Source organism: Dromiciops gliroides, chromosome 1 (genome assembly GCF_019393635.1).
Source record: "Dromiciops gliroides isolate mDroGli1 chromosome 1, mDroGli1.pri, whole genome shotgun sequence".
Taxonomy (NCBI): domain Eukaryota; kingdom Metazoa; phylum Chordata; class Mammalia; order Microbiotheria; family Microbiotheriidae; genus Dromiciops; species Dromiciops gliroides.
This window is the reverse complement of record NC_057861.1, coordinates 169219056-169244411: the sequence shown is the minus strand read 5'-3', so window position 1 is coordinate 169244411 and position 25356 is coordinate 169219056. Positions and strand designations below refer to the sequence as shown.

The window sequence follows — 25356 nt, the reverse complement described above, 5'->3', positions numbered from 1 at the left end:
TTTCATTTTTTTCTTTTATTCAAGTTTTCTTATACAAAGTGAGCAATATGATAATGTTTTACACAATTGTACATGTATAACCTATATCTGATTCATTAACATCTTCAGAAAAGAAGGAGGGGAGGCAGGGAAGGAGGGATAAAATTTGGAACTCAAAACATTAAATGTTTATTAGTAAAAAAAAAAAAATAGAGTTAGCTTGGGCAAGGAGAGGTTCAATGATTTGCCTATGCTAGTTTGTGTAAGCCAGAACAGAAGCTCAGGTCTTTCAGACTCTCAATATTGGTGCTCTATCGCTATTGGGTCTGTTATCCAACATTTATTTAGCAAAAGTATGTTGCAGTGGAAAGAAATTGAAATCAGAAGAAACTTGGATTTAAATCTAGCTTCTGACACCTCTCTGAGAATTAACTCTAAATTATCGGACAATAATAATACCTATCTTGGCAAGTTGGAATCCCAGAACCTGAATTTGAATCCCTACTTTCCCACTGACTGCCTTTGGAACCTTAGGAAAGTCATTTTTAACCTTTTTGGACCTGTTTTCTCTTCTATAAAAAAGAGGTAGTTGGAATTTGTCCTGTAGTAAACAGAGATGGGCCTGGAATCAGGAAGACCTGAGTTCAAATCCAGCCTCAGATTACTTACTAGTTGTGTGACCACAGGCAAGTCACCTGACCCGATTGCTTTAGTTTCATCTATAAAATGGGGATAACAATAATGTCTACCTCCCAGGATTATCGTGAAGAGCAAATGAGATAATAATTGTAGAGTGCTTAGGAGTGTCTGGCACATAATAGTTGCTATATAAATATTAGCAATTATTATCATCATTATCAGCCTCTAGCGCTATGATCATAAAGCATGTAAAAGGTTTTGCAAACCTTTAACCGTTACATAATGTCATCTAGTATCACTCTCCTGGATGATCTTCCGAAGGAGCAGATCAAGATATTGCTGGGGCCAAATCCTAGAAATACAGGTAAACTGAGGTACTCCATTTCCGCAAACCTTTAACTGTTACCTAATGTCATCTAGTATCACTCTCCTGGATGATCTTCCGAAGGAGCAGATCAAGATATTGCTGGGGCCAAATCCTAGAAATACAGGTAAACTGAGGTACTCCATTTCCGTACTCATGTGGCACCTTTCAGACCAGGTTTTCAGAGCAGTTGAAGCAAGAAATGGGAAGGAAAAGTCAGCGCCCGGGGGTGGCGAGGGCGGGACCAAGTGTGAGCTCTTGGGGGCCACAATTTCCCCTCCCCGAGGCACTGTGACACGCGGCTAAAGTTGAGAACGCCGAGTAGGAGGATGAGAGCGTTCGAGCCGATCGGCACTCCCCAGCCTCCCACGTCATTTTCAGGAGCTAAGTGAGCGGAGGCCGGCTCGCTGCCGCTACCTCGGCGGCCGCCTCCGCCGCGCTTCGTCCCTCATCCCGGCGGGGAGAGCTAGGAAGCACAGCGCGTGCCGGTTGCGAGGTAACGAACCCAGCGCGCTCCTCTGGGCCGGGAGAGGGGGGAGGTTGACCTAAAGGAGAGACCCCCCAACTATAGGGACGGTAGTAGGCGGGGCCGGCGCTGTTCTCGCTTTCGATTCTGCTCTATGTGCGCGCGCACATAGAGACCCATACGCGCTATGCACGTACGTACGCACGTACAACATATACACATGCGGAAGCGGGACGCCCGTTCCGGGGGATGCAGACTGTTGCGGAGGTGGCCGTGGCAGAAGGTGAAGCCGGCGGAGTTGCGGGGCCTGCGACGGATCCTCCTGGGCTACAGCCACCCTCCCAGGTGACCGCATCTGCCCCCGAGGCGGGCACGGCCTCTGCATCCTGCTCCACCTAAAGGGAGACACCCCTCCCACTCCCCCACCCCCACACACCTACCTGTCCTCCCCATAAGCCATTGGACTGTTACCCTTGCAGCCCAGTCCCGTGCTCCCACCCGGGCTCACGCCTGCTGGGGGGACCCGGACGGTCGCACCTCCCGCTACTTGTTTTCTTGGCTCTTCAAGGCTGGTGCAGGTTTTATGTTCTCACCTCCTCTACTGTCTACTCACTGAAGCCAATATTTAATCGCCACTTCCTGGTTCTAGGGCGAAAAGTACCTGTGAGCGCTTCAGTGTTGAGGACAAGCAAGTGTGGAAGATTGATGTTTAGTCCTACAGAGGGATTGAATTTTATGCCATGAAATTTATGTGTAAAAGTCTTGTTAAACTATCTGGTTATTGACTGCACATGAAACTCTTTTAAAAGCCTAAGTGAGCATTCTGTCTACCCATGTAGACATGTGTACGTATGTGTGTGTATAATATATACACACTATTGAGAGCCTTGAATATATGTGTGCATATGCTCTCACGTGTATATATGGGTATATGTGTATATATTTAGTTATTTTTAACGTATATAAGTCAAATCAGCAAGTCGGCGGTCGTTTGTTAAGCACCTGCTGTATGCTAAGTACTGTGCTAAGCGTTGAAAAGTTGAATGTCTTCTCAAAATAACTGGATTTCTGTCACTCGTATTTCCCACTCTCCCACACTTCTCAACTCAAGATTTTTCTGACCAAAGTGGTAGAATGTTTATTACTTGACTCATATAGGGGAGAGGGGAAACACTTTAAAAATCAGTTCTTTGGATTGGCTCTCCATACGCATTCAAAGAAACCCATAAAAGTTTAGACAACTGATATTTTCTGCTGTAAACGAGACATTTTTCAGACACAGCCCTCAGAATTAGTAACAAAAGGGATATATGTATATATACACATACATATATGTACATATATACATACACACATACATATACACATACATATATGCCAGGACTTCCCTATACTCATGAAATCACAAGTCCATACCAGGAAAAAAAAAATTCCTAAAAATAAGATTGGTGCTGAATTCTAATTGTACTTTGAAACAGTAGACAATAATAAAGTCATAATGATGTTAGTTTTGCATTAGTTAACTTGAGCAGTGGTTGTAAAGTAATGAGACCATTTCTACCACATGCCTCTTTTTCCCCTTTCCCCATACTCAGTCACATCTTACATTATATCATGACCTACATAACTGGAACCCAGCTTATTTGTGTGGAATGCTCATTTGTGACACACTACTATTTCATTGGTGGGAGGACTTTTTTCTTTTGAACTAAGGATAGAAAAAAAATGGGGCCAGATTAAGTACTGTGACCTTTCAAAGGTTGGTTTTCATTGTAGATACTATTAGTCTATCAAAAGGTGCAGTGTAATGTAGTAGACATAATATACTTGATTTTGAGGCAAAGGACCTGGGTTCAAATATCACTTCTGCTACTTTTACTCTCAATATTATTTTGACCAATTCTTTTCACCTCAAGTTCAGTTTCAATTCAATTTAGAAATCATTTAATAAATGTCTTCTATGTGATATCTATAAAATGAGGGGTTGGACTAAGTAAGTGCTCTCTAAGGTCTATTCCAGCTCTAAATTCTATGGACTTATGTTCTAGGAACCCTTCAACTAAAGAAATATCAGAAGGGTACTCTGCCTTTGGGAAATTTAAGTTCCTAAATTTCTTGGTTGACTTTAATAGTAAGCCTTAGGGCAGTGGATTCCCAGTCCTGGTTTTACAACATCTTATAGCACTACATCAAGGATCTATGTTTTCTTGGGTGTGGGAGCTCCCATATGATTACACTACTGAGTGGTTATAAGAATTGCCAGTTATGAGCATTGTGAAATTATAAAAGCAAATTTAATTTTGATCATTTTAATTTTTCAAATGAATATTATGTGAGTTAGGAATTTTCCTAAGCCATTTTAGAAATTAGTAGGGGTATGAAATAAAAGTGATAGGATTTCACAACTTCCCCAAAGTGAAACCATTGATCTAACCTTAACCTTAGGACTTCAGCCTCCCAGTCGACTTAACTAAACATTAGTCATACCAGTAAATGTTAGTGGGCATAGTTCCATGGTTTAATATTATTATAGAATATGACTTTATTTAAATAATTTTTGTTACTAAATAAGAACTGTATTAAGAGTCTTCTTAAGTTAACCAAAGTATTATTTATATTCAGGAATTTTGTTTCTTAAACTGTATACATTTGAGCTTTTAAAAACTTTTTTTTTTGTTAAATTTGTGCATTTTGCCCATTTAAGACCACCAAATATATACAAACTTGTCATTTCAAATTGTTCTTTGATTTCATGCATGTAATGTTAACAATGGTATAAATCTTAAGCTTCCTACAAGTTTGTGCTTGGAGTGTATATTATGTTATTATTAAATTTTATTGCATTTAGAGAGTGGCTTTTTGAACAAAGTTTTTCTATTACTGCTAGCTGAAAAGAGACCAAAAAAAAAAACCCCACCAAAAACTTTATCTCATCACCATACATCAATTAGGCGCCTTCCACCAGCTGCTTGCATTCACCTAAAATTCCTATTCCACTTTGAATCACTTGCCTCTGGTTTCCTGGTTTCCTTGTTGCCTGATTTGGGATCACAGAAACATGATTTTAATCTGGCTTCTTTGACTTCTTTTGCCTCTCTGTTTACATTACATTCAACAAAATGAATGTGGTATTGTAGTGTTAACTACCCAAAAGATTCTTCTGGGAAGAAGAGACTCCTCTAACTAAAACAACAGGTACAGGTATCAATGTTTTACAGCAACACAGTAAAATAAATTTTACTATTATTTAAAAGAGAGAAGTTCTTCCAAAAGTTATACATTTCAAAGGACTGGTTAATCTAGAACCCTGAAATATTGGATTGCTGTGCTGCTATACCTCCTTTCTTTAGATTGAGGGAGCTTCAGGAATTACCTTTCCCCAATCCTGGACTTGCCATCATTTTAAGTATCTTCCCTAGAGGCTATTAGCATATCCCCATCCCATATCCTGGCTTGAGAAGCAAGCCAGGGTTAGAGCTGTGCCATCTGTCATCAGCCATCAAGAAGTGATTCTAAAAAGTCAGGCCTGAGGTAGTATTTCCATTCCATCATTCCAGTTCGTGTTCTCTTATTCTCCCTCTCCCTTTCCCTCTCCCTCTCCCTTTCCCTCTCCCTCCACCCCTTCTCTCTAGATTCAGAAATTTGATGTACACTACATCAAACTCACATATGGGGTTTTTTTGCCTAGATACATTGTGGCAGGCTGATCTGGAAGTTTTTCATCCACTAGAATGTTGACAGCAATAAGCAACACTACTACAGCAGCAAAATTCTTCCTTCTTCCACTTCATAAATATTCTAGATGATCTGAGGATTTTGTACACTTTAACAAAGCAGGAAGTAGCATTACCACATGATATTCTCTCACCTTCCCCTAAGAGCAGGTCAGGATGCACAGAACTAGAGGATACATATCTATATAATTTAAGAGTGTGAAAATAGAATTTGTTACATAACATAACATTTTCCTTTAGGGATAATACCATTCTATACTTATACATAAAAGTAAAACATAAAGTCTAAATATGTTGCATAGGTTATGTTGGCTCAGTAATTTAATGTTATTTTATGACTTGTATCTGAGCTATATATTGCAGAATATGATACTGATTTTTTAAAATCTCATGGTATCTACATTACTAAGTATGTGTTTTGAATACAAGATGAGGTTTTAACAGAATTCTTTTTTTGATTACTATAAACATTGGCATGTTTGATTTAATATATGGGAGACCCAGCCAATTTGAGAATCAGTCAACTAGCATTTATTACGTCTGTGATGTGTGTCAGGCACTGTGATAACCATTTGGGATTCAAAGGAAAATAAAAGAATTTATAAATCACTTTAGGTTTGCAAAGAGTTTTTCAAACATTTTACCCTCACAACATAGAGGTAAGATAGAAGCTATTATCACCCCCATTTTACAAATGAAGTTACTGAGGCAGAGGTTTAGTGACTCACCCAGGATCACACAGCTTGTAAGCATCCAATGTGCCACCTAGCTTTCTGTGCAGGAACAATCCTTGCCTTAAAAGAGCTCAAGTTGCACATATGTATGGGTAAAAAAGATAAGTTTAAAAAAAAAAAGATAAGTAAAATACAAGGTAACCTTGGAGAGGAAATTATTAGGGGCTTAGAAGACAAGGAACAGCCTCCTTCAGTGAATGACACTTGAGTTGACTCTTGAAGAAATTCAGACATTCCAAAATGTGGAGATGAAGAGGAATACATTCCAGGCACGGGAAATAGCCCGTACAAGGAGAGATTGAAGCATTGTGGGGAATAACAAGTAGACCAATTTGGCTGGACCAAAGGAGAATGTGTACAGACTTGAAAGTAGATGTGAAGGATTTTAAATACCAAATAGAGCAATTGATATTTGATCTTAGGAGTGTTAAGGAGCCATGAGAGGAGGGGACTGACCATCAAATCTGTACGTTAAGGAAACCACATGGGTAGCTATAACGAGAATGAATTGAAATGAGAAACTTGTTATGAGGCCAGATACAAGTCTGTTGTGATCAGTAGGCTGGCCAAACAGAAGTGAGGCCCTGCACTGCAGTGGCAGCTGTGTGAGTAAAAAGAAGGGGTTCTTTCTGAGAAATGTTATGGAAGGAAAAGATTTGGCAACTAATTTTTTATGTGGAGTGATTAATAGTGAGGAAATGAGGATGGCATTGAGGTGAGCCTGAGTGACTGGGAGGATGATGGTACTCTTCAGAGTAATAGGGAAGTTTGGAAGAGAGAAGATCTGGGGAGAAGGATACAGAGTCCTGTTTTGACTTGAGTTTGAGTTACCTACAGGACATCCAGTTCTAAATACAGCATCCGATAGGCAGTTCATTTTGTGGGACACAAATTTAAGAGAGATTCTAGGGCTGCACAAATAAATATGGTAATCATCTGCATAGGAATGATAATTTAACTGATAAGAATTAATGAAGACACCAAATAAAACTTCAGAGAGAAAAGAGGAACCAGAATGGAGCCTTGACCAACAATCAGTGTTGGCAGACATGATGATGTCAGTCGAAGGAAATTAAGAAGAAGCAGCCACGCTGGCAAGAGGAGAACCAAGAGATAGAGCAGAGCCAGGAAAGTCCAGTAAGTACAGAGTATCCAGAATGAGAAAGTGATCATTAGTATGAAGTGCCACACAAAGGTTGAGGATGATGATTGAGAAAATAACTTGACAATTAAGACATCATTGGTGACTTGGAAAAAGAATTTTCAGTTGATTGATTAATAAAATGTGATTCCAAATTGCAGAACGTTTAGAAGAGATGAGAGGAGATGGAGGCATCAAATATAGTTGGGTTTCTCAAGGAGTTTACTTAAGAAAAGAAGGGAAAGATTCATAGATAATAGCAGGGCTGGTAGAATCTAGTGCTAATTAACATTGGATAGGATAGGAAAGATGAGCATCTTTTAGACATCAGATCTGATGGACATCGAAGGCAAACTTTCTATAAAATCTGGTATTTGATACAATTTGAGAATGGAAAAGTAGAGTTCTGATTAGTAACACTTTTAAGTAGAAATCAGTTAATCTGGTTGTTAAAGGAAGATTTCAAGATATTGCCCAGAAATCAATGAAGCTGTTACCCAAGGTAAATGCATGAATTTGTCAGTTTCATATCCATTGCTTTCTTTCTTGACCTAATCCATGGGAATTATTACTTTTTTGGCACAAGTTTTTCATCAGGTTCAGAGGGCCTTAGCTTCACATGTCCAACATAGGCATGAGGGATTGGAATACTGGGTAATAAGTATGGAGAGGGCAAGGGTGGGGGCGGGGTGGGGAGAGAACGCATAAATCAGGAATACTGCTAACTAAAGACATCAAATTAACAGTGCCTTGGTGTTTAATAAATATTTGTTGCACGTGTTCACATAGTAAGTGAGATCCAAGTTCCAAGCTGTCTGTATATGTCCTTTCCCTGTTGCTAAGTAAGGGATGCTGTCTCAGGGGTCCCACTGGTTCCCATAGCTGGATTTCCTGTCTATCAACTGCAAATAGTCCTGCTAGATGAGTCCTATGCCAAACCTCTCTTTTGTGATTTTATTATATTATCTGTATTAGTGAACTTATCTTTGGCATGGTTAATTTAATTGAATGTTAAGAGAAAGTTGAAAAGGAAAGAAAGTAATGATTGGTAAGGGGAAGGAACATACTACTGAAAGATAGAAAGAAAAAGACATTTTTTTTTTAATCTGAGCTCAGTAGCTATTTTATACATGAATTGAATCTGTAATGTCACGAATTTTTTTCTCATTAACTTTTGTGTATTTTGGCCTTACTCTTGGAGATTTTTTTTCCTGGATACCACACCAAGAAAACTAGTCTAAAGTCCTTAGGGTCATTTGAAGAGTAACTTATTACTGCCTGTATGCTTAATGATAAATTGTGAAAACTTTAGATAGCACACTTATACCTTCTATATATACCTTTTGAAAATTCTTGAAATTTGAAAACTCGTAATTGGAAACACAGCAGCTGGTTACTTATCATTTTCTTAGAATCTTACATAGACAGTACATTAAAACATTCATTAAAGTGACTTGTTTCTCTCTTCTAGCCAAATACTCTCTTTTCTCCTCTAATTTTTTTCTTCATGCATCTTTATTTTTCCAGTCATTTGGTTGGTTTTTCCATTTCTTCTGGACTTTCTCCTGCATGCCTTCATTAATTGAGTTTTTTTACATACAAGCAGAAACATGTTTTATCAACAAAAGCCTACTGAGTACCCAGGATTATGATAGAATAAAAAGAAAGTGGGGCAGCTAGGTGGTGCAGTGGATAAAGCACCTGCCCTGGATTCGGGAGTACCTGAGTTCAAATACGGCCTTAGACACTTGACACTTACTAGCTATGTGACCCTGGTTGAGTCACTTAAGCCCCATTGCTCCCCCCCAAAAAAAAATAAAAAGAAAGTGATTTGACTTTTTACATGGTTCTTTAAAGTTTGCAAAATGCTTTATACACATTTTATTCTCACAGTAACCTTATATATTTAAGGTATTATTTTCTCATTTTACAGATGAGGAAACTGAAACTCGGGTTAAATGACTTAATCAGGGTCACATTTATAGTTAATAATTGTTAGAGGCAGGAGAAGAGCCTATATCTAAGTTATTTTTTATACTATTTCTCTTTATTGTCCAAAATTTGATCCACCATATTACTTTTCAACATTTTTCTTGTACAGTTTTTTTCCCTCTTCAATATTTTCCCAATTACATGTACAATTTTAACATTTGGTTTTTTTCTGTTTTTAGATTTTCTGTTTAGTTTATTAAATAAAACAAGCATTTCCATAACAATACAATAAAAATATTATTGTATATGAAACTACAAATCTACTCTGCACAACTTGCTATTCCTTTCAAATATAAAAGTTATCATGTAAATTACTTTTGTCTTCTGTTCCCACCCCCCACCCCCACTCCCAGATATGAGTACCATTTGTTTTTTAAAATTTTGAGTTCTAAATTCTCTCCCTGGGGCAGCTAGGTGGTACAATGGATAAAGCACTGGCCCTGGATTCAGGAAGACCTGAGTTCAAATTTGGCCTCAGACACTTGACACTTCATTGCCCCACAGAATGAGTCTGGTCAGAGCATCTGTGAATCAAAGGATGCTAAAGACAGTTGATTACAAAGTTCAAAGTGTTCCTTGGATGAAGATTTTTATTGAGATCTCATCATAGTCTTCAACTGAGTTGGGCAGTGATGATTGGGCAGCTGGAATCCTGGCCTCCTAGCAGGAAAGAAGAGCACATTCTGGTGATGGAATGTCTCTGACTTTCAGAATTCTATAAAGGAGTAAGGAATGCTATCTGCTGGGACTAATGAGACAAAGTAAATTTCATTGTTGACACAAAGATAAATAGAATAGAATGTTATAAAACAGTAATTATCAAAACAATTTGGTGCTGGCTAAGAAGTAGAGTGGTGGATCAGAGGAATAGATTAGGTACAAATTACATTATAGTAAATGACATAGTAATCTACTATGTGGTACACCCAAAGATCCAACCTCTTGGAACAAAAACTCATTATTTTGATCAAAAACTGCTGGGAAAACTAGAAAACAATTTGGTAGGAACTAGGTATGAACCGACATCTCATACAATATACCAAGATAAGATCAAAATGGGTATGTGACTTACACATAAAGGTTGATACAATAAGCAAATTAAGAGAACATGTGGATAATGGGAGAATTTAGGACCAAAGAAGATAGAATATTATAAAATGTAAAATAGATCATTTTAATTATATAAAATTAAAAAGGTTTTGCACAAACAAAACCAGTTCAATGAAAATTAAAAGCAGAAAACTGGGGAAATTTTTTTGCAACAAGTATCTAATAAAGTCCTCATTTCTCAAATATATAGAAAACTGAGTCAAATTTATAAAAATATAAGTCATTCTACAATTGATAAATGGTCAAAAGATATGAACAGGCAGTTTTTAGACAAAGAAATCAAAGCTATCTATAGTCATATGAAAAAATGCTCAAAATAACTATTGAACAGAGAAACCACCTCATACCTATCAGAGTGGCTAATATAACAGAAGGAAAATGTTAGGTATTGGAGGGAATGTGGAAAAACTGAGACACTAAACCACTGTTAATAGAATTATGAATGGATCCAACCATTCTGGAGAGTAATTTGGAACTATTTGGAACTGTGTATGCCCACAGGGCTATAAAACTGTGGATCCCCTTTGATCCAGTTGATGAGGTTACCAAGAAAGAGAGTATACATTCTGTAGTGTGTGTGTTTGGGGGGGAGAGAGAGAGAGAGAGAGAGAGAGAGAGAGAGAGAGAGAGAGAGAGAGAGAGAGAGAGAGAGAGAGAGAGAGAGAAGGTTGTCTAGGAGAAAACCTTGGGGAACATCCATAGTTAGGTGGCATGAGTAACTGATTAACAAAGGAAACTGAAATAGGCAGGAAGAAAACTAGTAGAGCAGCCTCACAGAAATCCAAAGAGGAGACAGTAAGGTAGAAAGGATAGTCAACAGATTTGGAAATTAAGAGATCAGTTCATATCCAGCAATAGAACCATACTGGGAGACCTCTGGGGTGCTTTCAAAGGAGATTCTATGGTTCCATTTTAGTCAAGGTCAACAGGCTGAACAGTAAAAAATTGAGTTAAATAGATGACTTGTTTATTCATATGCTAAAAAAGAAAGATGAGCTTTCGTGTGTTTTCATTTCTCAAGTGAATTCTCAATTTAAAATGAATTAATACAAAGGGGAAAAAGTTATTTTTATACCTGTAGAAGCTATAGCTGTTCAATTATTTGGCGTCCCTACTGAATACAGCTTTATATGTAAGTTTTTAAAATAAAATTTTAGTGATCTTGTATTTTTACATTGCCTAAATCCCCCCTGTATTATATAATTTTCATCAATTTATTTTCTTTAAATCCTTTAATACTTAGATGAATCCATAATTTGAAGGATTTGTTAAGCCCTTCAATCAATGGAGATTACAGTTTCTTCATTTCTTTTTTCCTCATCCTGTGTGATATCTCTAAAACCTCAGAGGCCTTCTTTGGGGACTTTTCCTATTTTATGACTCCTAGTGAACCACTTGGACTGCTTATATATAATCCCAGATTTATAACATAGGCATCTCAAACTCAGTATGTTCAAAACCATAATACCCTCCCTATCCCTCATCCAAAGATACCTCCTATTCAAACTTCCTTCTCATTCTCAAAATTTATACCATCCTACCAATGAAGACTCAAAACCTCTGTATACTTCTCTCATACCTGCCTACCTTGGGTTGTCACATAGGGCTGTGTCTGGGCCCTATTCTCTTTTCTCCATATACTATTTCATTTGGTTAATATCATCAGCTTCAATGGTTTCAATTATCTCTATTCTGATGTTTCTCTCACCCACTTATCTAGCCCTAACCTTTCTGCTGACCATTTCACATTTCTAATTACCTATTGGAAGTCTTGAATTGGATTGTCTTGTAGGCATCTTAAAATCAACATGTCCAAAACTTAACTTATTACCTGCCCCACCCCCCAACCTTTCCTTCTTCCAAACTTCTCTATTACTGTTGACAGTAATAGAGAAGTTCCCCAGGCTTAAAAAATAGGTGTTGTCTTATATTCTTCACTCCTCTCCCCATATCCAATCAGTGGTCAAATCCCATCGATTTTATCCTTTTGACATCTCTCATCTAAGCCCACTTCTCTCCTTGGGCACTGCTACCACTCTAGTGTAGGTCCATATTACATCATGTGTAGACTACTTCAAAAGCCAGCTTTTTGGTTTCCCTGCCATAAGTCTTTTCCCACTAAAGTCCATCTCCCACTCAGCTTCCAAAATTATCTACCAAAGTGAAGGGCTGAACCTGTCATTCCCCTTTCAGGATCAAATATAAATTCCTCGATGTGGGCATTCAAAGTGCTTCATAACCTGCTTCCCACCTCCACCTTTCAAGACTTTTTACACCTCACCCCTTCTCATTCCCCATTTAATCTTTGATACAGTGGCACTTGTCCTTCCAGTTCCTTGTATTCTCTCCTGACTGCAGGCATTTTCACTGGCTGTCCCCAGTACCTGGAATTCTCTTCCTCCTTGTCTCTGCCTCCAGGTTTCCTTTAAATTCCAGCTACTATCAAAGCTCTATGGGAAGTCTTTCCAAATCCTCTTTAATTCTAGTATCTTCCCTCTATTGATTATCTCCAATTTAACCTTTTTTTGCTTGTTTGTACACAGTGTTTGAGTATTATCTCTTCCGTTAGGCTAGGAACTTCTTGAGAGTAGGGACTATTTTTTTGCCATTGTTCATATCCCCAGGCTTGAGCACAGTGCCTTGGCACAACATAGGCACTTAAAAAATGTTTAGTGATTGACCAACTGAAAGCATCTCATTATTATTGTGCAAAGGATGGATTCTGAATGGGTTTTGTGACTAAAATATTTAGGGTCTGTACACAGCGGATTTGGAAATGATTCCTACATTGATAATTAGTTATTTCCTACCTATAAAAATAGTGTCATTTTTGTGGTATTATTTTAATACTCGCCAGGTCCAGCAACTTTCAATTCTTTTCTTAGACTTCTTTTGACCTTATCTTTTTTATGATTCTTTTGTGTTGGTTAAACATTTCTATGATATAGTTTGTAACTACAGTTTTTGTCTTTATTTTATATACTTTCCATGTTTCAAAGTTAATGCCTCATTTGAGGATATTGACTTGAAGCTACTGAAGTTGAACACTGTCTTTTTCATCTTTGTTTCTTTTAATATGTTCTTAATTTTAACCTTAGCCCTAATTAGCTGATGATTTAACTATGCAAAGATAATTACAAAATTACTCCCATATTGGTTACCAGTTATTTCCTGTCTAAGATAAAGTTAGATTTTTTTTTTAATATTAGTATTTGGTAATTGCTGTCTTAAGCCTTTCAGTTTTCCTTGAAAAAAAATGTTTCTAATATACAGGCATGAGGCTTCTTTAATTCTTTTTTTTTTTTTTTTTGGTTTAGAATTTTATTTTCCAAATTACATGTAAAAACAAATTTTGACATCAATTTTTTGAAACTTTGTGTTCCAACTTCTCTTCCTCCCTCTCCCCCCACACAAAAAAAACCTCAAGCAATTCAATATAGGTTATATATGAGTAGTCATGAAAAATATCTCCACATTAGCTAGGTTGCGAAAGAAAACAGACAAAAACAAAACTTCAGATTAAGGAGCTATCAAAAAAAATGATGCTTCAATCTGTTTTCAGATACCATCAATTCTTTCTCTGTATATGGATTGCAATTTTCATAAGTCCTTCAGAGTTATATTGGATCATTGCATTGCTGAAAATAACCAAGTCCTTCACAGCAGATCATCTTACACAATTGCTTGTATTTTGTATACAGTACATTTCACTCTGCTTCAGCTCATGTAGGTCTTTCCAGGTTTTTCTGATAGCATCCTGTTCATCATATTTTTTTTTGTTTGTTTCCTATCAAGTAACTAACAAAAAAGAATTGTTTCAATTTGTATCCAAATACAATCAGTTCTTTCTCTGTAGATGGATTGCATTTTTCATAAGACCTTTGGAGTTGTCCTTGGATCATTGCATTGCTGAAAATAATGGAGTCATTCACAGCAGATCATCTCACAATAATACTGTTCTTTTGTATACAGTAGATTTCACTTCGCGTCAGCTCATGCAGGTCCTTCCAGGTCTTTCTGATAGTATCCTGCTCATTATTTTTTTTAATAGTAAGCTACAATTATATAGTACTTTAAAGAGAGATTTCCTTACAATAAACCAATGAGGTTGATTGTTGCAACAGTAATAGATGACTTTTATATAGTACCTTAAACTTGACAAAGAATTTTCAACTGTTTCCCTCCATCCTATTCCCTTCCCATGATATTTACTCTATTTTCTATCTTCTTTTGCCCTATTCCTCCTCAAAAGTGTTTTGCTTCTGACTGTCCCCTCCCCCTCTCTGCCCTCCCTTCTTTTACCCTTCCCTCCTTATCCCCTTCCCCTCTTGCTTTCCTGCTGCTTTAGATAGATTACTCCACCCAATTGGGTGTGTATGGTATTCCCTCCTTGAGCCAAGTCTTATGAGATTAAGGTCTTCCAGCCAATTCTGATTATTGTAAGGCTCATTCACTGGCCCACTCCTCCCCCATCTCTCCCCACACTCCATATGCCATTTCCTGCTTCTTTCATGTGAGATTTCACCCCATTTTATCACTCCCCTATCCCCTCCCCCAGTATATTCCTCTACCCCCTCAATTTTACCCCAAAAATGTCAACATGGGGCAGCTAGATGACATATTGGACAAAGCACCCACCCTGGACCCAGGAGAACCTGAGCCCAAATCCAGCCTCAGATGCAAGACACTTATCAACCCCTACCACTGCCCCCCCTCCAAAAAAAGAGAAAAAGTAAATGCTTTATAAGTATCATCCCTTCATAATCAATTCCCATCTTTGCCCTCAGTCTAAATTTATTCCTATCATCTTCCCTAATACTCAGAAGGCTCTTATGATTTAGGCATATCATCTTCCCATGTAGGAATGTAAACAGTTTAGCCTTTTAATATATCTCATGATTTATTTTTCCTGTTTATCTTTTTATGCTTCTCTAGGGTCTTGTATTTTAAATTCAGATTTTCTATTCAGTTCAGGTCTTTTGATCATGAATACCTGAAAATCCTCTTTTTTCATTGAAGTTCCATTTTTTCCCCTGAAAGATTATATACAGTTTTGCTGGGTAGGTGATTTTTGGTTGTAAACCCATTTCCTTTGCCTTCTGGAATGTCATATTCCATGCCCTCTGATACTTTAATGTAGAAGCTGCTAAATCCTGTGCTATTCTGACTGTGGCTCCACAGTATCTGAATTGCTTTTTTCTGGCTGCTTGCAAGATTTTCTCCTTGATGTGGGAGTTCTGGTGTTTGGCTATAATATTCCTGGAAGTTTTCCTTTTGGGATCTCTTTTAGAAGGTGATTGGTGGATTCTTTCAATTTCTATTTTACCTTCTGTTTCTAGAATATCAGGGCAGTTTTCCCTAACAATATCTTGGAAGATGATGTCTAAGTTCTTATTCTGATCATGATTTCCAAGTAGACCAATAATTTTCAAAGTATCTTTCCTGGATCTACTTTCCATGTCAGTAGTTTTTCCAAGAAGATATTTCACATTGCCCTCTATTTTTTTATTCATTTGGATTTACTTTATTGTGTCTTGGTTTCTCATAAAGTCACTAGCTTCCATTTGTTCAGTCCTAATTCTTATGCAATTATTTTCATCAGAGCTTTTGTATTTCCTTTCACGTTTGGCTTTTTAAGCTGTTGACTTTTTTCTCATGTCATTCCTACATCAACCTCATTTCTCTTTCCATTTTTTCCTCTACCTCTCTAACTTTATCTTCAAAGTCCTTTTTGAGCACCTCCATGGCCTGAGACCAATTCATATTTTTATTGGAAGCTTTAGATGTACTGGCCCTGAAATTGCTATCCTCTTCTGAGGTTGCACCTCGATCTTCCTCATCACTAAAAAAGCTTTCTGTGGTTTTCAACTTTCTCTGCTTGCTCATCTTGCCCATCTTTTGCTTTACTTTTAACTCCTTCTTAATGTGGGGTCCTGCTTCCTGGTTATACTGTCCCAAGCTTCAGGGGTTCCTGGGTGTTATGAATTAATGAGGGGCAGTTTCTTCACTCACCTGGCCTTTTCTCTGGTTCTTATATAACCATAGACCAAATTGCTAATTAATCAAGCAGCAACACTTTGTGTGCTGTTGGTTGTTAGCTCTGAACAGCCTGTAGCCCTCCCCCACCTGGGCTGCCACCACTCAAGATATCTTTCTGGTTCTCAGCTGGGATAGGACATCCAAATCCCCCCTTAGCTCCTGCATATAACGTGGTAGACTCCCCCCCCCCCAGCCAGCCGTTCAGCCCCCTCACCAGACCATGAGTTTAGTTCCAGAGGACACTGGCACTGCAGCTGATTCAGAGGCTATGGGGTAAGTTTCTCCAGCGCAACTTGCCTGTGGCTGGAGCTGTGTTGGCGCGATAGTGGGGCTGGACTCCAGTCCCCAGTCTGACTCCCTCTCCTGCCGAACTTCCAAGCTGTTGCTGGCTGGAAAATAATCTCAGCTAACTTTTTGTGGGTTCTGCTACTGCAGGAGTTGTTTTCTGACTGTCTTTGGAGGTTTTTTTGGAGTGATTGTGTCAGGAAGTCTGAGCGTTTGCTGCCTTTCCTTTGCCATCTTGGCTCCACCCCAGGCATCCCTGGCTTCTTTAATTCTTAATACTAGGGAATGCCCATCAGTTGGGGAATGACTGAACAAGTTGTGGTATACTATTGGAATACCAATGGAATATTCTTGTGCTGTAAGAAATGATGAGCAGGCAGATTTCAGAAAAACCTGGAAAGATTTAAATGGAGTGATGCTGAGTGAAGTGAGCAGAACGAGGAGAACATTGTACACAGTAACAGCAACATTGTATGATGATCTACTATGATAGACTTGGCTCTTCTCAGCAGTGCAATGATCCAAGACAATTCCAAAGAACTCATGATAGAAAATGTTCTCCACATCCAGAAAAAAGTAGTGTGAATTCTGAATGCAGATTGATCCATACTGTTTCTACTTTGAGGCCATTTTTTTTTTCTTTTTTGAGGTTTTCCCCTTGTCTTCTGATTCTTCTTTCACAATATGACTAATGCAGAAATATGTTTAATGTGATTGTACATATATAACATATCAGATTGCTTTCTGTCTTGGGGAGGAGGGAAAGGAGAGAGGGAGAAAAATTTGGAACTAAAATTCTTATGAAAACAAATGTTGAAAATTATCTTTACATGTAACTGGAAAATAATAAAATACTTTTATGATAAAAAAATTCTTAATCCTAAATTTAGCTGTTTTCATCTATCTTTATGTAATGTTACCAAGTATTATTTATAGATTGACTTTTTTTAGAGAATTTTTCTCACATTTTAGTAGAATTTTCCCTAAATCAGTTGTTACATAAACTGAAACTACCTTTTATGTACACTCACCATGAGTCCTTCAAGACAAGGTAACACAGTAGACTATTAAATAATATTTCTTGTTGCTTTGAGCATCTGATAGAACTATCTTTGCCAGTTACTTTCAAAAGCAAACTTACAAGCCATTCAGTTACATCTTCCTTCTGTCTCATAGTTTCCTTCCTAATATGAATGAAAGTATGGTTGGTCATGGTTCATTTCCTCTAGCAACATAGCTGCTGGTTGGTCAATTGAATAAAGATAGCATTTTTAGAGTACCACATTAAATTAATGCTTGAAGAGACTCTGAAAAAGGATTTGACTGAACAAACTGTGTCCTGCTCAGCTACCTTTCTTACTGTGGAAGTGAATGGGAACCTTTGAGGACTGTTTGGGTTTTTTTCAGCTTCATAGGTTACCATGATCAAAGACTTCATCAGCAAATGCACATATTAATTTTTTTCATTTGCCTTAAAATTTAGTACAATTAGTATTATGAATGAATAATTGCTGGATGTTTCTGCCACAGTCCAGTGTTTTTTTTAAGTAGATAAAAAAGCAGTAATAAAAATAATAGCTGGCATTTAAATCCCCTATCTGATTTGAAACTCACAACAACCCTATGAAATAGATACTATAGGCATTATTCCCATTTTACAAATGAGGAGACTGAGGCTCATAGAAGGTAAGTGACTTGTCCAGATTCACACAGGTAGTATTTGTCAGAAGTGGGTTTTGTAGGATTCCCTCTGGTGATAATGATTGAGGATATTGACAGAGTCTTTCATGGAAATAGTTAATGAGTTGGACTATTGTGCCATTAAAAAAAAAACTTTGTTTAAAACATCACATGAATATATAACTTCAAAAGTTATTTTCTGTCTTCTTTGTACTGTCTTTGAAATTTTACTTGTAAAAACTGGTATATTTTTATTTTTAAAGAGATTTCATAAAAATGAAAATATGATTTTTGTCCTTCATTTTGAAGCAAACTAATATAGGAAACAATGTATACAATAAATATGGCTGTTATTTGGTATGATGTTTGAAAACACAAATTTTATATATATGTATAGTATTTACTCTTTAAAATTCTGGGATCAAGTTAGTGATTCAGTGTTAACTATTTTGTTGCCATGGAAATGAGTATGATGCAGGCTATTGAATATTGTGACTTCACCATCATCTTATACAGAAGAAGAGGAATTGTGAGCATGAGCACATATATTTTGATGGTTATGAAAGGTAAATAAATTCTTTCGTATTGAGAGCAAGTAAGACCAGTTTATGGAACTTTAAAATATAATGTTTAATATAAGATAAAATAAAATTTTTGGCCTAATGGGAATATAATTTCACCCTGTGGTCTGTATTTCATACCACTGTTGTTTGTCTTATTCTCTAGGACTTTGGTCAACATTCCAAGGAGGAACTCAGCAATAAGGAAGGTAGCTTCATCAGCCCTGAATGCATCGAACCAAGAACAATGGATCTGAAATTCAACAACTCCAGGAAATATATTTCTATCAGTGTCTCTTCCAAAGCCCAAGCTATGTCACCACACATCAAGTCAATAGATGACATTGTAGTACTTGGCATCAATCTCAGCAAATTTAACAAACTCACTCAGTTTTTCATATGTGTTACAGGAGTTTTTGTATTTTACCTAATCTATGGATATTTGCAGGTAAAGAAAAAATAAGTACATTTTCTTTTTTTTTTGTTTATTGATGCCACTTATTTTTATGGGATGGTACATATGTATAAACAGTTTTACTGACAGTAAATCCTAGATTTTAAGTGGATCAAAGTTTTATCATATTTGCTTTTTACATCAATTTCCTATGATCTCTGATAAGATAGTTAATTCTATAATTCAAATAACTGAAAATTATGATTTTCATAAAAATTTGGGCCAGATTTTGCATTCATTACTATTAGTGATAGAAAAAGTTATGAAATTTGATAATAGACTAACTACAAATTTTAAAATTCCTTTGGAGGTATAAAAACGGTTTAAAGTAAATGTAACTAAGGAGGTTGTGCCCTGAGTAGCTTTAAGATCATTATTATCACTTAACAAGCCAGCCACTTAGTAAATATTAAGAGCCTACTATGTACCTGGGCATTGGGTTGTTCTTAGCTATGGGGATAAAAAAAAGGCAAAAGTCAGACCCTGCCCCACCAAAGAACTCATAATCTAATGGGAATGAACATTTAAACAACTATGTAAAAACAAGGTATGTACAGAATTAATAGGAAATAAATTAATAGAGTTAAAGCACTAGAATTAAGATGATTATGAAAGACTACCTATAAAAGGGAGGATTTTAACTGAGACTTGAAGGGAACCCGGAGGCTAAGATGAGGAGAACATTTCAGATGTGAGGGACAGCCAGCCAGTGGATATTTCTGAAGTCTTGTTCAAGGAACAGGAAGTTGACTAGTATCACTATATTGAAGGTTACTTGGGGTGTAAGGTATAAGAAGATTAGAAAGATGAGGAAGGGAGCCTACATCATACATCTAAATGGCAATTGGTTATTAAAGGCCTTGGACATCAAACCGGATTTTGCATTTGATCCTGTATGTGATAGGGAGTCACTGAAGTTTATTGAGTATCAAAATGCATCATGGTTGGACTTGCGCTTTTGGAAAATCACTTTGACAGCTAAGTGGAGGTTGGACGGTAATGGGGAGAGATCTATGGCAAGCAAACCAACCAGCAGGTTATTGAAATAATCCAGATGTAAGATGATGGGGGCTTGTCATGGGGGCATCGTCAGAGAAGAAAAGGAGGAATAATCGAGAGGTGTTTAAAAAAAAGACAAGTCTTGGCAACAGATTGTATAACGGGGTGTGAGTCGAGTATAACACCCAGGTTGAGAACCTTGTCTCCAATAATAAAGAATTTTAGAAGGGAGTGTGGTGAGGATTTTGGAGCAAAGCTAGAGTTCAGTTTCTGACATGTTGAGTTTAAGATGTCTACAGGGTATCCAGTCAAGATGTCTAAAATGCAGTTGGAGATGTGAGATTGAAGATCAGCAAAGAAGTTGGCTCTGAATAAATACATTTGAGAATCATTAACATAGAGCTGATAATTAAATCCATAGGAACGTTTGAGATCATCAAGTGAAGTCATATAGAAAGGAATATGAAGAGGGCTCAGGACAGTGTAGCAGGTATGACCTTGCATGTTGATCCAGTAGAGGAAACTCCTAAGCCTAAGTGCTCAAGCACAGTGCTCAGCACTGGAGATACAAAGAAAACAGAAAAATAATCTCTACCCTGAAGGATCTTCTACTCTATTAGGGGAGATAACCTATTTACAAATAAGCACATCCAAAATAAATGAAAAGTAAATTTGAGGAAGCACTAAGAGGTGAGGAGCATGGGGGTGGTCAGGAAAGGATTCATGTAGAAGGTGATGTTTGAGCAGTTTTGAAAGAAATCAGTGATTCAGAGGTAGAAGGCCAAAGGGAATTGGTCAGCTAGTCCATGCAAAGGAACAAAGACAGACTGAGTGTCATGTCAAGTACAGCAAAATGTTTATCAGATGTTTTTGTTCTTAAATCCTTAATACTTTGTAGTAATTTCACCAGATTGAAATGTATGGCTAAAGAAGTATAAAAATTAAAATAACCATCTTAAGAAGAGTTCAGGTACCAGTCCCATCCAGATTCTACTTTTTTAGCATTTCTTATAAGTACTTGTTTAAATATGTAGCACAAGAAATTTACCAGTAAGACATGGTTTTGATTAAAATTGGACTGCTACTGTTAGAAGGGTTGCGTGAGTAGCCTATTAGTTTCTTTATGGTTATTAAATGCAGCAAAATGTGAAGGCCTCTTTATAGTTTGAGGATGTTTTAACTATAAAATACCATTTTTACATAATGAGTTATACTACCATTATTGCCAAAGAACAGGAGTTGGCAGTTTGAACGATTTTATTGATGAAACATTTGTTTAAATAACAGAAATAAAAGGTGGCCATCAACATCAGCAAAAGTTACTTAAAAGCTCATCATAATAAATCGTCATTTTGCCATTTTTATTTTTGAAATTTACATTCCTATGAAAATATTTTTATACAGAAATAGGGTTAGACTTCATTTAAAGTTAACTTTTGTAATGATAAACAAGTTAATTAGAAATAGTGATACTCATATTTGATTTTGAATGCCAACCATACTTTGGAGAGCTATGGTTTCATTTTATGTTCTCTCATCCAAAAAAACAAAAACAAAACAAAACAAAAAAACCAAGAAATTTTACAGATTGAGGTGTACAAAGGAATTAATAGTTCCTTTTTGACAGTGATGCCAAAGGGCACCTTAAAATCTGTTTAATGATTTTAATGAAGATCTAATTCAATGTTTTATTGCTTTAGCTTTTATTTTTAAACAAAGAAGACTTTCTAGTACTCTTATCTTATTTCTATTTTTTTTAATTTCAAGAATAGTTGTTATTTATTTGTTGAGGACATTTAAAGCTATGAAGATTCACATTTGTAAGCTTATATTCAACAACAAAATCCTATTCTTGTAGAATGAGTCATGAGCATACAGATCTCCCAATTCAGACAAATTGTAGTAAGATCATCTGATTTCTTAAGGTCTGAGTTATAATAATGTTTTAAAGAAAATTGTTTTTAATTTTGTTTTTTAACTGTTTTGATGATAGGAAGAGACGTCTAATCAGTAAATTTATTATTTATAAGTTATGTGCTTCTAAAGTGCTTTAAAACAGCTTTCTTAAACTGGCTAAACATTCCCTTTCAAAAAAATTTTTTTAATTCCCTTTCTAAGGGGAATTGTTTATGCTGTTAACTTGCTTAGTATATTAATATTTGTAAAAGGCAAGCTAATTCCCATGCCACCTCTAAAATATTTCTGTTCCTAAGTTACCAGGATTCAGATCAATTAAATTTTACAGAATTCATGTTCAGTAAGATACATCTTAGCAATAATTTAGTTAAACTAATTGAGTGTCTTTTTAGAGAAGTATAATTATAATAAGCTTTATCTCAAATTTATATTTTAATAAACTATGCTATATCCTGAATCAGTGTCTTGAGAATGTTGGAATAAACTACTCTTTGTCATTTCAGCAATTTTTTCAATTGTAGTACTTCTATAGTATTAACCTTTCCGAGAGCAGATGAAATGCCACAGATTTTTTTTTCCATAAACCCTTTCCTTCTGTATTACTGGGAATTTATCTGAATATCAGCTAACATCTATTCTGTGGAGAGTAGCTTCCTTTAGTATTACTACTATCTTCTATAAGAGTAACTGTCAGGTTCTGTTTGATTGGAATCAGTTTGACTTGTATGTATGAGAAGTCATTATTTTCATTTATTTGGTGTTGTCATTGCATCTTCTTTGATCTCTGATTTTTAATTTTGTGTCTTGAGTTGCTAGTATTTTAATTATTTCTGAGTAATCATATTTGAACTTAATAATTTCATATGTTTCTTGACAGGAGCTGATATTTTCAGTGGAGGGCTTTAAGCCCTTTGGCTGGTACCTTACTTTAGTTCAGTTTGGGTTTTACTCCATATTTGGACTAATAGAACTTCAGCTTATTCAGGACAAAAGGAGAAGGTATGATTTTTTTTTCCTAGTTCAATTATGGATAAAATTTGATTTTGTTTCAGTTAGTCTTCTAAGCATTTTGCATATGAAGGTTACATTTGATACCCAAGAGTATAAAATAAAATTTTCACAAGAATTATTAGATTCTTAAATAATAAAAGTTCACTTTAATTCCCTACTTTTCTCTATTAATTGAACTGTTTTAATTCTATTGTTTACTTTTTAAAATAATTGTTCTTCAAGTAATTCTCATAGAAATTAACTGAGAAATATAAAATTTTGTAGTTGCATATTCCTAATAGATATAAAAAAATACATTTAGGATTTGAATCCTGATTCATTTTGCTTTCTTAAAACAGAATGACAATCAGTAAAAGTTTTGAAATTTGTATATCTTTAGTAGGTATAATCTATTTCAATAAAATTTGGTTTTTGAGTGAAAGTTTCAGTGAAGTCTGATTTCACAAACTGAACTCTGCAATACATAAAACTGCAATAAAATAATAACATTGAATTTCATTCTCACTTTTCACAGTTATAATTAAACTGTATTTGATGGGATGTGTTTAAACCATTATTTTTACACTCGTAACTTTTTTGTTTTTATTTAACCCAGCTACCTGAATTAGAAAAAAAATCTCTTAAAATTGTAAATATTATTTATAAACCATTTCTAAAACATATCAGGCTTCTAGCAGTCTCAGATCTGTGAAATAACCTTGGAAGTACTTATGCTCTGATGTTTTCTGTCATCATATATCTTTATATTTAAATGTATGTTTTTAGATTAAGAAAGCTGTAACTCATCCATGCAACAGTCCTTATTGGCGTTTGATATTATATAGATTGTAGTTATTAGCATTAATAAATATATCTAATTTTAAAGTAAAAACAAAAATCATGTTCGTAAGTACTTTATTACTAATATAACTGGATACAGCACAATACTTAATATAAGGAGAACAGCTTTTTACATTAGTTTTTTTATTTCTTCAAAAATTCTGCCTTGTTTAATTATCATGGTAGGAAGTGGATTGTAGCAATGATTATCACAATCCTTTAGGCTTCTAGTGTGCATTGTTAGTTCCATATCTAAAATTCCCAACCTCCAATGTATTGTTAGGGTTTATCTGAAATTATTGAAGTAGAAACGTATTACAGATACTTGTACTAAGACAATTGCAAAAATTTCAGTGCTTTTGATTTCCATTACTAATTTTGTAGAACCCCAGGGTATTGCTTTTTTCTTTCTTTTCTTTTCTGTTCTTTTCCTTTTCTTTTCCCCCCAAAGGGTAAGACAGAATTCTCACAATAAATAGAGATGCTTCTAGAAATATTTTGGGGATATTTGAAAGACACTGATTTCCTGGTTGCTCATGAAATAGAAGGTAACTGGTGCTGTTTTATTAAATGAAACATGATATGTAGATGATGAAAGTCATACTAACTCAAATTTTAACACTTAACTTGCCAAAAGAACTATTGTAGCTAATTTTAGCCTTATAAATGGCATTTAAAGAACTTCAAGACTTAATTTCCATAACCTTTAAGTATTACCCATTTGACAGAACCACATCACCCACAGAATATGTATTTTAAAATAAGAATATTTGATTTCATGATTTAAGTACAAGTGAAGAAATATGGTACTTTGTTGGAAAGAAGAACTTATGAGCTAAATAAACTAATTTATAAACTAAATAAATGTAATATTGAACTAAAATTTTTCATTAAATTTCTATTCAAGGTACATAGGACTTAGTAAAATACTGACAGCTCCTAAATTATAGCATTTCTCTATTATAAAATAACTATAATTTTAGATAATCATTTCTGAATTTTTTATTAAAGCCGATGCTGTTCTTTGAATCAGAAGTATAATTTACGAATGTTGCATGCCTTTTACTTTACTTTAACATTCTTGTTATGTGCATTTTGAACTATTTTATTATTCAGCACTTTGACCAAAGGCTGAAGAGAATCAAGAAAGAGAGGAAATCAGAACAATCTCTTTTTTTGCAATGGTCAAATATTCAATGAAGAAGTTTAAAATATTTGCCAAATAGATTTGATGACTAAGTATTTTATTTATTTATTTACCTATCCCAAATTCCTTTTGACCTGTGTAATTGAGACTGACTGTATTTTATATTTTCAGCTAAGTTATCTTATAAATATAATTGTTCAACATATGAACAATTATATGATCATGTATGTTTTAATAAAGGAAATTTTAAAAGTCAATATAGCCCTTTAAAAAGTTTCATCTGAAA

The 25356-nt window shown here is 35.7% G+C and overlaps 1 protein-coding gene across 2 annotated transcripts in view; it reads left to right on the top strand.

Moving 5' to 3' along the window:
• The first annotated feature begins 1345 nt into the window (after positions 1-1345).
• Positions 1346-25356, top strand: part of SLC35B3 (solute carrier family 35 member B3) — a 58117-nt gene continuing 34106 nt past the window's right edge. Inside the window, exons 1-3 of one of the 2 annotated variants that reach the window (XM_043978729.1) lie at positions 1346-1478; positions 18890-19171; positions 22971-23092. In XM_043978729.1, the coding sequence (XP_043834664.1) occupies positions 18971-19171; positions 22971-23092 (323 nt within the window). In that variant the 5' untranslated portion in view covers positions 1346-1478; positions 18890-18970. The other variant, XM_043978728.1, reaches the window with a different exon arrangement.